Source organism: Colias eurytheme, chromosome 23 (assembly GCF_061535395.1).
Source record: "Colias eurytheme isolate Ceu_HAF_F1 chromosome 23, ilColEury1 Martin Lab GWU primary, whole genome shotgun sequence".
Lineage (NCBI taxonomy): Eukaryota > Metazoa > Arthropoda > Insecta > Lepidoptera > Pieridae > Colias > Colias eurytheme.
In genome coordinates, this window is record NC_143002.1 from 8,155,036 (window position 1) to 8,170,238 (window position 15,203).

The 15,203-nt window shown below is 32.4% G+C and overlaps 1 protein-coding gene across 1 annotated transcript in view; it reads left to right on the forward strand.

Annotated features, from left to right (window-relative positions):
• The window catches only part of LOC149898423 (protein Skeletor, isoforms B/C), a 34,490-nt gene continuing 19,287 nt past the window's right edge, over window positions 1–15,203 (forward strand). The window contains exons 1-3 of the mRNA XM_090115638.1: window positions 1–37; window positions 4,546–5,106; window positions 14,567–14,798. Of these exons, the coding sequence (XP_089971764.1) occupies window positions 5,040–5,106; window positions 14,567–14,798 (299 nt within the window). The 5' untranslated portion in view covers window positions 1–37; window positions 4,546–5,039. The remainder of the gene's footprint in view (window positions 38–4,545; window positions 5,107–14,566; window positions 14,799–15,203) is intronic.

A 15,203-nucleotide genomic window follows, 5' to 3' on the forward strand; every position in this document is an offset into this window, starting at 1 on the left:
AACACGCGTCGCGAAGTATCGCACAAGAAATAACAAAGTAATTCATTAAATATTCACTTTTATAACGTCCAATTGGGTCAAATTTATACCCCTCATACCCGACCACAGATACCAAATAATATTTCGATTAATCGTTAATCGATACGCTTCTACGAATCGATTTTGTCGGCAATAGAGATTGATTTTTCCGTGCCACAATTTAGTGAGCGATGCGGTATTTTTTGAGGATTTAGGTTTTTGATTAGGATATTGAAACTATCCATAATTATTCAGTATTTTTCCATTTTTAGTTTTTGATTGTGACCTGGAAATTTTATAAAGCTTTGCCATCGATAATTATTTTTCATCCGGATATTAGATATATTAGTGTTTGCGATGTAATAATATGGCGAAATTCAGTGTCTACGTTACAATTGTTTTAGTACTATCCAGTCTGGTTAAAAAAATCATGAATTTTATTTGAAATCAAATCAAATGTACAAATATTAAAAATAAATTTTCATGTAAGTGATATTTTGACAGGAATATTAAATTAAATTTGAAACGTGTCAAAACATTTTATCTATCCAACATGGCGGCCGCCAAAGCTACCTAAATTCACTTTATTTAATTAATATTTCAGCCTAGGATTCGACGATTATGCTATAACTATACCTGTTAAATTTATTGTATTTTCTTATAGTATTTATAGATATTAATCGATATTTAAGGGATTTTTGAATTATAAAAAGTGCGAACGTATTTATATTTTCAAAATTTAATTCAGTTTTAGATAACGTTTAAGACGATTTTTCGGCAGTTTACTATTACGCAATATTACCTTCTCCAATTGGTGCTTTATATAGCTTAAATTTTTAGCTTTTAAATATTAAAACCAAATCTTATACGTTAACCATAAAAATTGAACTAGTTAGGTACTTATAACTATAAATTTTATTAATTCTAAATAAATCGTACCGTAAAGACAAAGAGGTTCTGATATCATTAATTCATTCATTCAGGACACATTTTATAAAATAATTATATGTTCGGTAGAAAATGTTGGCTATTTCTGATAATACCTATGTATTACCTACCTAATATAATTCTATTCATTGTTAGTAGAGACAATAATAAACCTTTCAAAACATTAAAAAAATTCTCTATGTAAATAGAATAATCGTTATAAAAATAATATTAATCAGAAATTGAAAAAAATCTAATTTCTTACCTTACATTACGCACGGATTATATTTTTCGAGCACTCTTAACGAAAATGATCCTAAAGAATTATTTCTTGAGAAGTAGGTCACCCTAAATATAAAAATAAAAAGTTATAGAACAAAATACATTAATTATATCCATTTAACAGCCTGTGACCATTTTGCGTGAAAATATTAAATTTAATTCGAAATTTAAATAATGTTCGTCTCCTTTTCTTTTTTTATTATTTTTTTTAATTTGACAATTATTTATGGCCTGTCCTCTTTAGATTATTCTTTGTTGCAGACTTAGGTTGCAGATAATTAATCCAACGTTTCGATGAGAAAAGTATTATTTCGTCAAAGGATGTTAGGTATTATATTTTTCTTAAGTTCAATAGAGAATTGATTTTGAGTTGGATTCTGCGTTGATCTCTCTGATTTCTTAAGTAATGACCTCGACTTCAAAATTATTCAGTACACGCAAGAGTACACGATTCATATCTGTGATTTATATAAATAAGCTTTATTTTTAAGTACATTTATTTGGTTAGTTATACCACACACGACTTATTATATTGACACACTCGACTTCGCCCGTTAAATTTTGAATTTATGAGAACTTTAAATTTTTTTTTTGTAAAAGCTAATTATTTTTTAGTTAACTACTCTTTATTTTGTTGAAAATCTTGAAAAACAAGATTTATCAAGACATATCGGAAAATATCTGCAAATTGTATTAATCAAGTAGTTTTTATCTAATAAAATCGTACGTACATTTATAAATTTGTACTAAATGATCGAATCCAGTTTCTTTTAGTATCCGGTTTCATATGACGTCATCGGGAAATCCTACAATATAATATTCTCACTACTTACTATGACCGATTAATTTTACGCTTCCATTTAGTACCTACAAAGGACGGGAAAAATATCTTGCATTAAATATTTTATGTAATTTAAATTCAATATTCAATTAACAGATAACACAAATTAAAAAAAAACATGGCTGTAAAAAATTAAAAAGAAACCTTTTAAAAAGAAAACAAATTCAAAAATAGAATTCAGTAAATGCAAATGCTTTTCGCGCGATGTATTATATCAATGGGAAGCCATATAGCTCTATTCTTAGTGACCTTTAATTTCAATGGAATACCAAAATTCCGATGAAGTTCGCAAACTTTAATTGAATTTGTTGTTATCTTGGTAAAGTTCATACCGGTTGCATAATGTGAACTATTTAGCTTTGAAGCTAGGAGCTAGAGATCTTCCTACGTAAGTAATAATAATTACATTGTACACTTTGATACTTTATTGAGCGTAATTTAATTATATCTATTTCTGGAGTTTAAGTTTTGTTAAAAGATAATTATGAGGGGGCGTTAAAAATACGTCATTGCTTGTCGGTTGATACCTTTTCAAATATTAAAATTATAGTACATACTTCTAATAAAGGATTTGTTTTTATTAGCGACTTATAAAAGAAAAATAACCAATAGGGAATTGATAACTGTAAAGACTAATTCATGATGCTTTTTTATTCCGCCCACATAGATTTGTTGCTTTTTAACCGATCGAGAATTTTCTTTTGATAAGGATAACTTATGGAATTATGTAAATTTTGATTTAGTCAATAGTAAGGACTAGGGAAAAGAAAAATTTACGAATCTAATTCAACAATAGGTTCTAATTATTAAGAAATTTAGAAGGTGGTACGAGCATAACAGCTTTGAAAAGTCACTTGTATTAAAGATCGAAGCTGCTTTTATTCGACACAAGGCTAGATTTTGAAATAACATTGACCATTAAATAAATACCAAAGGAATTAATAAAGGACATATTTTTTGTTCGTTAGAAAACTTTAAAGTTTTAAACACGTAACTTATAAAATATTTTGTAATACATGGTGTCCCCAGAAGTATGGATATACTGCCAGGAGGTAGAGGACCTAGAGGGCTATCCGAATCACCCCCATGTCAGTTATGACGTTTTTTTTAATTTTCACCTACTGCCGAGTACGATGAGACTTTAAATTACTGTGAGTTGACTTATTGCGATAGATGCTTGACTTTTTATATGTGCTAAGCTGAAAGATAGGCCAATTCAGTATGGTTACTATCGTTAGATCTTTGAATGGAATAAAAAAAAAGAATTGAATACCAAGAAAGATAATTGAAAGCATATCTACGTGAAAACAATTAACATTTCATACATGTAGTTAGTATTAGAACTCTATAATATTCTCTAACTAGGTATATACTAATATTATTTGTGACGCATATAAACCAAAGTTTCAAGGATCTGGTTCATACGAGAAGTTGACAATAATTCGTTTGCTTTGGCCCAATTATGGAACTAGATCATGAATTTAATATTTCTTGATACGATACCTAGTAAAACGGTTGTTCAGTTTTTGTTTTACACTACAAAATATTAGCAAATAATGCTGCTCTGATAAGATCAAAGGTCTTTTTATCTTTTAAAGTCCTTACTCAAAGAGATCATTTTCATTACTTTTTTCGACTTTAGTGATAATTTTTAAGCTTCAATGAAATAATTACAAAATATTTATCACACAATATGCATTTACTATCATACATACTATCATCACACAATACTCCAAAATACAGGCAATAGCCTAGTTTGGATCTCACTGTACTTTGTTAACTAATCCTATTGTTTTAATCTCATTATTATCAATGTAATGTTTAAATGTTTTTTGCTAATAAAGATTTTAAATTTTTTTTTTTTTAATTTCCACAAAAATTCAATATAACATCTGATAATTTTCAAATCGAACTTTTCTCGTTTTATTTGCACTTTCGCGAATTACATACGTTGTAATACAGATAATATGAGTCTTCTATGCTCTTAAAATGCTTCTTAATTGTGTTTTTTATAACACTTTTCCAATTTAAAATGATAATCTACATCGAAACTAATTGTGGCATGGATAGATACTATTATTATTTACTAGCTTTCCGCCCGCGGCTTCGCTCGCGTTTTCAGAGAAAAACCCTTTCCCGTAGGATTTCCGGGATAAAACTTATCCTATGTCCTTTCTCGGGTATCAAAATATCTCTATAAGTACCAAATTTCATGCAAATTGATTCAGTAGTTCAAGCGTGATTGAGTAACAGACAGACAGACAGACAGAGTTACTTTCGCATTTATAATATTAGTATGGATTATATTAAGGAGATGGGTATAATATTCAAAGTTTTGGTTGATGTATGTATTAGGTAACATTGTGGTTAGCCGTTCTAAGCCAGCGGTAGACAAACAATTGATGACCTACTATGATCCGTCTTCCAAGGTTAAACATGTTTAATTTATGCTTTAATTAAATATATACCATTCTCAGTTTATTTACAGGCCATTATACAAATCAATTATACAAGAATAGTTAATAAGGCTGTTTCGTCGACAATAAATAGTGATAGAATAAATAAGATGTAATAAAAAGTGAATGGTTGTGTTGTGATGTAAGCTAAAAGTGAAAGTTCGGTGTTAGTGCGCGTAACAGAACTGCGCTGGGTGAACGCGTTGCGCGCTGTCAACGAAGTGACATTACCGCCAAAATTGATGTCAAATTGACAAAAATAATGTGAAATAAAAAATAAAACAGAAATACCGAGAACGCACAAATCGCACAAACATAAATAGCCTTCCAAATAAACCTTCGCAAAAGGTTCGGAAGTTTCGCGTTTGTTAGAACGCGGCGCGTGTTGCAGAGTCCCGCCAAAACAGCTGTCAGGCTGTCAAATAAAAAAAAAAAAAAACAATACTAGACCAAGGAGTTTAGAGCAAGGAGGTTTTATATCGGAATATATCGAGCCAGCCCCCGGCGCCCGGCCAATGACGCCACGGGTCCCGCCCCCGTGCGGGTCGCCGCTCTTCGGGCTGCTTCTTATACTCAGTGCCGGTAAGTCAACATTATTAGTTTGGGAAACTATACACATACACTGTTTTATATTTGAATACTATTGTAACGATTTTCCTGATTTTCTATGTGAAATAAGATTTCTACTGAACTGCCATTGGTCTGCCACTGCCATAATATCTAATTGTAGGCAATCTATGAGGACCTAGAAAAGATTCAAACCTCGAAAATGCTTTTGGGTAACATATACTTATCTGTAATTATGATTTGGAAATTTATCATTATGATATTTTCGGTAAAGTTCAAATATCTTCCATACAACTGGACAAACCACAACATCATCTATGTAGGTATATTTCTTATGCTTTTCTTCATAATTGGCAGGTTAATCGCGTAAAAAATACAATCAAATTGAGAAGCCCCTTTTATAAGTCGGTTAAAAAGTCAAGTAAGAATTAGTAAACAACGAATAAGTGTGGAAACGTTGACACTCGATTATGTTGTAACAGCTATGAGGTAATCTGTATTGTGTCTCGAATTTAAATCATTTGAAGATATCTTCTGAACGGCTTAAGTTCTCAGCATTATGAGCATTTTGTACAAAGAAATTGATGGATTTCAGATGATGAGAGTATTCGTAAATGCGATTGCGTTGATGGTTTTAGCAGAAAAGATAATTATTAATTTAAGTACATAATAATATTGAAAAAATATTAGTTACCATCGCTTGAACCATAAATACATAATAAGGAATATTTGAAAGAAAGAAAGAAAATAAATTTATTGCAAAAAACACAGCCAACAACATTACAAAATTTATCTTAAGATTTATCTTATAATTTATCTTATTTATCGATATTTTAAGCTTTCGAAAACACGCATGATTAGTAGCTTTTTTTAAATATTACATCGTAGATATACTGGACGAATAAACAAGTTAAACTGATAGAAAAATAGGGTTAGGGTCTAAGAAAAGTATTCCATCTAATAATATTTATCGAAAAGATTTTTTATCAGACAGCTCTAATGCAAATAATATATTGTGAAAGTAGTCACTATGCCACCCGTCGTCGATCCGTGATAAAAAAATTCAGGTTTCGAAAGCTTGTATAAACACACAACTAAAACATATCCTCCTTTTAGCATTACTATATATAGATGATTTTAAAAGAGCAAATATGGATTTTCTTGCCGATTCTTCTCCATAGATATTGCTTTCCGAATCGGTGGTAAATGTTTAAAATAATGACGATTCAAAAGTTCTTCTAGAAGAAGTCTTATTGAATAAATAAATGATTAAGTAATATGAATAAAATGACCAAACTCAGATTTATTCGACAACTCTTACCATCAAGCTACTTAAATATTACCACAGAAGATATAGGTGAAAATGAAGTCCAAACTCACGTCAACAATCTTATTCCTCACCACTAAACCACCATTAGAGCTACTACAAAGCCAATATCACATAGATGAGGTCATCAAATTCCAAGGTATGCAAGCATGTGCACTTGACATTAATTACCAATATTGATTATCTCGCTTCGCTCTAACCTTAGTCTATTTATAAGTGAACTTCACTAATGTGAGAGGCTAGATTTCAGAGTAATTGCATTTTGATTCATTTGATGGAAATTTTGCGGGTATTTATACATCGGTATGTTGCGTCTGTCTCGTAGATGGTATGGGCAAGTGAAATTTTAACTAGCAGACTGGATGTACGTAAATTTTTTAATTCCTGGAAATTTTACTATGTGTATCTGCAAATCAAAGCCAATTCCGGGAGGTTACCTACATCTTATAAGCAGTAACTTATTAGTAATTATTGTGTGTCATTTTCCTACTCGATTTAGTAATCTGTTGTACAGCTGCTAACCCATAGCGAGTTCACAGTACCAATGATTATCTTCTTTTAAATGTAGAATGCTCATCACACGACATTTTTGCACATTTGTCACTAAATATACTACGAAATATTAAAAGATGATATTTCCGTAGTCGAATAAACCTCCATCAATAATACTCGTCATACTCATCTCTCGAGAAACTTGCTTATTCTTTCTTATGATATTTTATTGAGGTCAGCCCTAATTTTCTTTCCAAAACAACATTAGTCGAAGTTTTCCGCTAACAGCCATTCAAGTCCCACCAAATGAAAATGATTATTGATCAATATTTTTTTCTACTATATAAAAATAAGGTAACGGGTTTTCCTTCCTGACGCTATAACTCCAGAACGGACAAACCGATTTCCACGGTTGTTGGAAAGGTCTCGGGCTCCGTGAGGTTTATAGCAAAGAAAAGGTGTCTCTGGTGGTGGTGTCTCTGGTCACAAAGCGCATAGAAACACATCAAAGCTTCAAAAAGAATTCACCACTTTTAAACTTTGAAAAAACATTATAGAATTAGAACCTCTACTTATTAGGTAGTATAGTATTACTTCGTATCTGTGATATTAGTATTAGATAGTAGTGCAAGGTCACTGATACGTAGTTACAGATCCTTCTGTTCGTGTGAAATAAGATAACATTTTGCAATACCCTGTGAAAGCGAGCCATTTTCTATTGTAAACGGAACACTACAATAGAAGTATTGTGTAGATAAAGATTAGTTTAACGATGCAGCTTGGAGAAATATCCTATAATTTTGTATGATTTACCATAGTATAAAAGGTAGGAAGGTTTTCTAAAAATTAAAAATGTTACCCGATTTTTTATTTATTCTCTTCATCAGAACAATGGGGTTCTTCAAGTGTAGAGTAAACAGGTACCTTCTCGCGCGATCCATTTTAGACCGCATTTTAGGTTACCATCAGGTGACTGTGGCCGAGCGATTCCGTATAAAAAAAAGAAAATTATCATTTTTTTGCACTAAATAATTATCTACCAAATAATAAGCATGATAGACATAAACCAACTTGCTTTTTATAATTATTCGTTCGATTTGACTCGCAGATTTGATATTTTTCTTTCTACAACAATATCAATACAACGGTTGCAATCTACGACCTAAATCATATTCGGATAAAGATTAAACTTGCATAGAGGAGTGAGGACACTTTTACTTACAGTAGGATTTGGGGCAGTTCTGATAAAACGGCCAAATAAAGTTGAACATGCGCCTTGCGTACTTGTAAAACTCTTTGAATTTGTCTAAGTACTCGTATCGCTTGAAGATTTGAAGATAGAATTTTGCAAAACACACAGTTTGCATAAAATACAATTTGCACAGCACATCAATAGAGGAAGATCATTGAATGGGTTAATTAGGTCGAGAAATGGTTAAAACAAAATAAAAAGCTACCTATATAAATAAAAAGTATGACATCGCATACAATAGGTTATGTGGTTTCAATATTCACGACTCTAAGTTCACGACTATAAAATATTGTACTCGTGTAACTAGCTTTTCGACCGCAGCTTCGTGTAGTCAAAGGAAATTGCCATGGGGATGAAACGTTTAACCACGGTAATATGCAATCTTAGATATCACTCTATATCCAGGCACAAAAATCATATCATAAAATCGCTCCGTTGCGGCGTGAAAGAAAGACAAACAAATGAACACATTTTCGCACGTTAGATTTAGTTTTTGGCAATTTTTTTAGGTAAATTTATGGTTTAGATAAACTTCGAAAACTAATTCAAAATATTCAGTAGTCAAAATCACAACACGTAAAGTATCAAATCCATTCACTAATATTCATTGAAGTATGCGTAAAATCACATAACCGAAAGTATCAAAATATCCGTTCAATCATGTTCATCGCAGTATGCGTGAAAAGCTGAAAACAGCACCTGCTCTCAAAGTATCAAATCCGTTCACTCACTTTCAACATATCGGACGAGCGATGTGGCGATATTTAGCCAGCAAGTAGATCGACACCCCGTAATCTGTTAATCACAGTACGCCAGGCGCTAGTAACTGCTACTTATTGTTTTTATAGCCCGGGAGCGTGTTGGTAACTACCGCTTCTTATCTGGTGCGATTAATTTGTTAAAGTTGGTACACAGTGGTGGAATAAATACAGGATAGGTAGATGATATTGTTTCAATAGTTTTTGAATCTATTCTGAAAATGAGAAAAGTAATTTTTTCACTCAAAAGTCCGTGAAAATTTCGCTCGGAAACATATCGACTATTTATTACTAAGCATACGTGGAAGGAACAATTTTAAATACATACTTACAAAAAAACGTATTAAACACTAAATCATAGTTTTTTTTTTTTTTTGTTTTTATCGCCCACTTAAATACGTGTCCTTCCAATCTCCACGATTGACGATTGTTAGAAAAGAAAAACAGCCTCCTTTATAGAGTCACAGCGTGAAGGGACAAGATATATTGCAATGGGGTGAATAAAATTTAAGATGGGAAACACTGATTTGGGGAAATGAATTTTGGGAAACGAGATATTAATTTAAACATAGCAATGTTGTTCTCTGTTAAGAAAATTGGGTCAATTAGTAGATGATAATAATTGTCATAGAAATTGTTGTTGTTTGCTATCTTGGCTATGTGATACATCATACACATATGCAATATTAAATCTATTTATCTATTTGGAAGTGAGACCTTGTCCCTTATAATATGTAACGGATATTTTATAGTTGTTTTTAACAGGCAATTTAATCATTAATGATGATTCCCTGATTCCGTGATTTTTAACAACTTTCAAAACGGAGCTTCTTATAAAACATTTGTTGATCTCATACATATAATATCGTAATTATTGCAACCTTTTAAATTGTAACCAATTTATTGGTACTGAACAATTTAATACTTCCATTGAATATTCAATTTCCTATTATTTTATGACTTTAAGTAATGAACTCGTCATTGTTTACGATTTCAATAAAGTTAAATGAAATTTGATTGATACAGTCCGCTCGTGCCTGGAGGTTTGTGATATCGAAAATCGAAAATAATTATTAAAACAGCATAATTTTATTAACTTTTTTGATATATGATATGTTCGCCCTGATAAAATGCAAAAGTTTGGTCTCAGACGTCTCGTCGTCTCGTCGTATTATACAAGTTCGTCGTGTTATATATCTTTCGGTAAAATGATTTGCCTGTTTTTATGTAGTTTAGGGTACTACATGAAAGTACTTATATTTTATTATGTATCTGGAGTTTTCATAATATTTCACTTCCATGTGAATTTATTTATATACTATCGGTCCGCCCCGGCTTCGCCCGTGGTACATATGAAAAATAGATGTTGGCCGATTCTCAGACTTACCCGATATGCACAGAAAATTTCATGAGAATCGGTCCACCCGTTTCGGAGGAGTATGCAGACTAACATTGTGACACGAGAATTTTATATATATGACTAGCGGTCCGCCCCGGCTTCGCCCGTGGTACATATGAAAAATAGATGTTGGCTGATTCTCAGACTTACCCGATATGCACAGAAAATTTCATGAGAATCGGTCCACCCATTTCGGAGGAGTATGCAGACTAACATTGTGACACGAGAATTTTATATATAAGATTTACTATTAATGTAAATGTATATACGGATCGTTAGTACTTCTAATACATTGAACTACCCAGGAAGGCCACATGACAGTGTAATGCTTTGATTCCTACTCATTATAATGACAAAAAAGCAAGGCAGTGAATGGTTACTAACATACTTATTTGCATCGGTCAAAACTCAATATAACTTACAAAGTATACGGCGTTGTAAACTTAACCAATTTAAAAATATATCCTTGTCAAGTTAAACGTAACGGCAAGGAACATTTATTTGAGTAATAACAGAATTTCGCGACGTACGTGACTTTTCTGGAACGAAATAAATTCTATCCTTTTGAGGGACGAATACTAATGGAGCGTTTTGTACGTTGTATAAATTGAAACGTTTATATATTGCGACTTGAAGACATTGGCCTGGGAATCGTTGTACTAAAGATACCTAGTGTGTTTTAGTTCATCTATGGTTCTAGTGACTAATTTAACGTTTAATATATCAAACAAAATGTATATCATCATCAATGATAGTTGTTATAATTATTATTAGATAAATTAAATAATCGGAATATGAAACGGCTACAAGTATGTCCTTCATCGAATCATGCATGCAAGTTTGACATTTTCAGCAGTCAGTTTAGTCTCTAGAATTAAAAAAAAGACGTGTGGCACTCGGGGACTGCCGCGGTAAAGCTATTGCATAGCATGCCTTCAAGCCACACCTCCGTGTCCGTCGGAGTGGGGAGCGTGAGGTTTTTCGTTACGGAATTTCTCGATTCGGTCCCCGCGCTCAAGGCCCGCAATAGAAGCTATGCAATAGCTTAAAAAAAAACACTATAGAAAGACTTATGAATAGAAGAACAAGTTTTCCGCCCGCCTCTCTGACTATTTCCAGACACAAAAATCATACCACTAAACCGCGCCGTTACGACGTGAAAGAAAGACAAACAAACATATGTACTTTCTCATATATAATATTAGTTTGGATTTGAGCTTTAATTTTTGCCAATAAAACATCTTGCTTTTAAGAATTTTCCTTGAACATGTTTAAGTCCTTTTAAATGAGCTTTGAGTTTATAAGGAACCAGCATGCAGTTATATGGAACACTTTACGAGGAAGTTATTACGTCTCTCTTTTGAAGAAATATCTTGTAATAATATAAATATTAAATACTTTAATAATTGGTATGCTTTGCAAAAATGACTTCTATTTACCAGATGATACATACAGTATCGTACGTTAGGTATGCTAAAAATTAAAAAAGGGGCCCATAGGTTGCTTTATTATTAACCGCCGAGACTATAATATTTTCAATGTCAGAACACGATGCAAAAAGTTATAAAAATTGTGATTTTTTAATTCGTCCTTAACAAGCAAACTTTCAAACAAAAAAAGCTAATCAAAATTGATCCTTAACACACCATAAACTGTAACTCCAAACCATATTCCCGATCAATAAAAGCACATAAAACCTTTTCTTTACGAGTCACAACGGATTGAGTTGCAAAACGGGATAAACCGAAGAATTTGAAACCCCTGAATCTTACATGCAAAACAACGTGGAGTGTTCTCGACTGAATACGGGGTTGAATAATTCGCATTTTAGTAGACGATAGTGTCTTATATAGCAGGGAAAAAATCACAGGTTTGAAGAAAATAGAGATATCAGAAAGCAGAAAGCAATTCTAGGACAGGAATATTCGAAAGTTTGTAAAAATTCGGATTGCGTAAAACAGTATGTATTTCGAACATAATTTCGAATAACATATGTTTGTAGTTGCTTGTGAATTTGTTGTGTTTGAGACAGTAAAGGAGGATCAATTATTAATGTAATATTATTCCTACCTAGAAATCGGTAATTGTTCTTCTAGGAATCTCAAAACATTTTCCGAGTATATTATGATAAAATTTCTAAGAATGAAGCAGCTAAGTTAACGATGAACATAATATTGAAAGTTTATCATTTCTTCGAGATTTTCGTTGATATTATCAGCATGCCGAGACAAATGTCGTAGAATAGAATAACGAGAATAGAAACTGCTATCGCTAATTATTGACATAAGGTCTTGACATTTTATAGTAATGAAGATGAAAATTTTGTTCGTGGTTGTCATTGGTAGGATGACCAAATCCTTAGCAAAACATCATACGCTTATATCAATTAGTATTGATAGCCGATTCTATTTCTTTGCGTTTTGACGTTTGTCTCGGCCCTCAGTTATCAACTTACGACTTTTACTTATTTCAATAGTAAACTATAGCCACAGGAAATGTAATACTATAGGTACCTATGGTACATGGGTAGAGCCTATGCTCTACTCTATCTGTGCGTATAAAAATCGATTCAAGTCTCTAAAAGGTTAAAACATAAAACACAAACACAGAATTCTGCTAGAGCTTTCCTATTTTCAAGTTAAAATAAAATGTTTTCAAAACGTATGACACAATTTTGTAGCCAATAACGAAACAACAGTGTAAGCAGGAATATCGAATAAATTGGATCGTGATGGAATTTATAGCGAATATAAAATGTGAGTAACGAATGCAGAACGTCTTCAACGTTACGACATCTTTGTAAGAAGCTGTTTTCTTGTGAACCAATACGTTTGCAATTGCATTTGCAGTAGTTTTGAGGTTATAAAATAACGTATACGACAGAATAGTATGGTCGTACCTTCATACATTGGTCTTACATTGGTCTTACAGTATAATGTCTTCGTTTCTATTAAGTGGCATGGCATCGTTTTAGATATCATTGTCATTAAGGCATAGTATAGAAGTAATTTAAGTATTTACTGCTAGGTACTTCTAAGTTGCTTTCAAACAACATCAACCTATTCTTTAACTGATAACTTCGAATCATCACAGTTTTTACTACTATAAGAATCACTGTTTTTGTATTAAATAATCTACCCATACAAAAAGGGGTATTTCCACTTGTATCGGCATCTTTTACGAACTTAATAATAATATGAATTAGGTATTAGTTCCAAAAAGGTCTTTAACCTTCATCAATGACGCGGAATGTTTAGACCAAGCTAAAGAAAAGCAAGGTAAATTATTGTTTCAATCTGCAGTAGGGGGTGTATCGAGATGCGGGGCTAAACTGTGTTACGAAGGGGTGGATTAGGGGTGGCGCTTGGGCGTTTAAACGTGATTTTGCTAAGGAAATCGTACGTGTTGTGATGTTTACGTTTTTTAAGAAATTTAAAATAAAATTTAACAATAATAATTTACTTGAAGTATACTTAGATCGAAGATTTTTTTTAAATTGAATATGTAGATATTAATTCAAGGTTTTTATGCAATGACATATACTTAAGTATTTTTTTCGTTCTGTGTTTAATGTTCAGCAATTCGTAAAAATAAACTAAATATGTGTCGCATTTATTATAATAAAAGATACTCTTTATTGTAATATTAAAAACACCAATCATTTTCATTCCCACACCAAATATTGTTGCCGTGACAACCCTACAAACGCCCTTGCGGAAAAACACCGGCGCGATGTCAATCAAATATCCGTAGGATATGAGATAACTGCGTCTTGTGAAATTGCACGGGACAGATGGGTTTCATAATTATAATGGTACCTATTGTTGTCTTAGGTTATTTATCGATTAAATCTTTTTGATGTGAAACTGCTTTAGGCGCGTTGAGAGTAAAATTTTAAGGTCGAGTCATGAAGAAGGCGATGATTTTGGTATCTTTGAATCTTGAAAATAAGTTTCACTTCTGACACGTGTGCTCTCACTCTTATCTTAAATATGGAATTCGAATAATATAGTTTAACCTTTATACCAATCACGGCATTATTCGTTTCAAAATTCGTTATCATATTAATTGATATATTTTTTTCAAAAATTCTGTACAAATTATCGACAAAATTATCTATATTAAAAACATTACATTTTAATAACTATACTCATAAACATACACAGTCGTACATCATTTAAAATTTCCATTCATCCCACACAAGATTCACACGAAAATATTCCTTTAAACAAACCCTTTGTCACCAGCTCTAATAGAATGCCGTCGACCAGAACCCTACTACGGCCGGATCATTGGACGCCTAACCCAGTACGCTCACGGCATCAGAGGCACGGTATATGCCGTGGATGAGAACACGGTCTTCATCAGAGGCTTCGCGTATGACGGCACTGGACCAGACGCGTATTTCTGGATAGGAGATACCCCGCAACCTTCGCCGGAGGGCATCCTGGTGCCCTACCCTGAAGATTATCCTAGCAGGTAATGTGTTCATACGATTCTAGAGAGTTTTCTACAGAAACTGCTTTAGAAACCGGTGGTAAATTAATGTTTTTCTGTATTTTGACTATTGAAATGCGCTTATAAACGAAGTCTAGTTCAATAAAAAATGCATGAGTAGGTACCTGTGTATTGAAGTACTTATGATATAATTTTCTTTTGACTTTCATGACGTCATGTAGATTGTAGAGGTGTAGATTCTTCATCATCTACACTAATATCTACACTAATCTACACTAATATTATAAAGAGGAAAACTTTGTTTGTTTGTTTGTTTGATTGTAATGAATAGGCTCATAAACTACTGGACCGATTTTAAAAATTCTTTCACCATTCGAAAGCTACATTATCCACGAGTAACATAGGCTAGGTTTTATCCCGGAAATC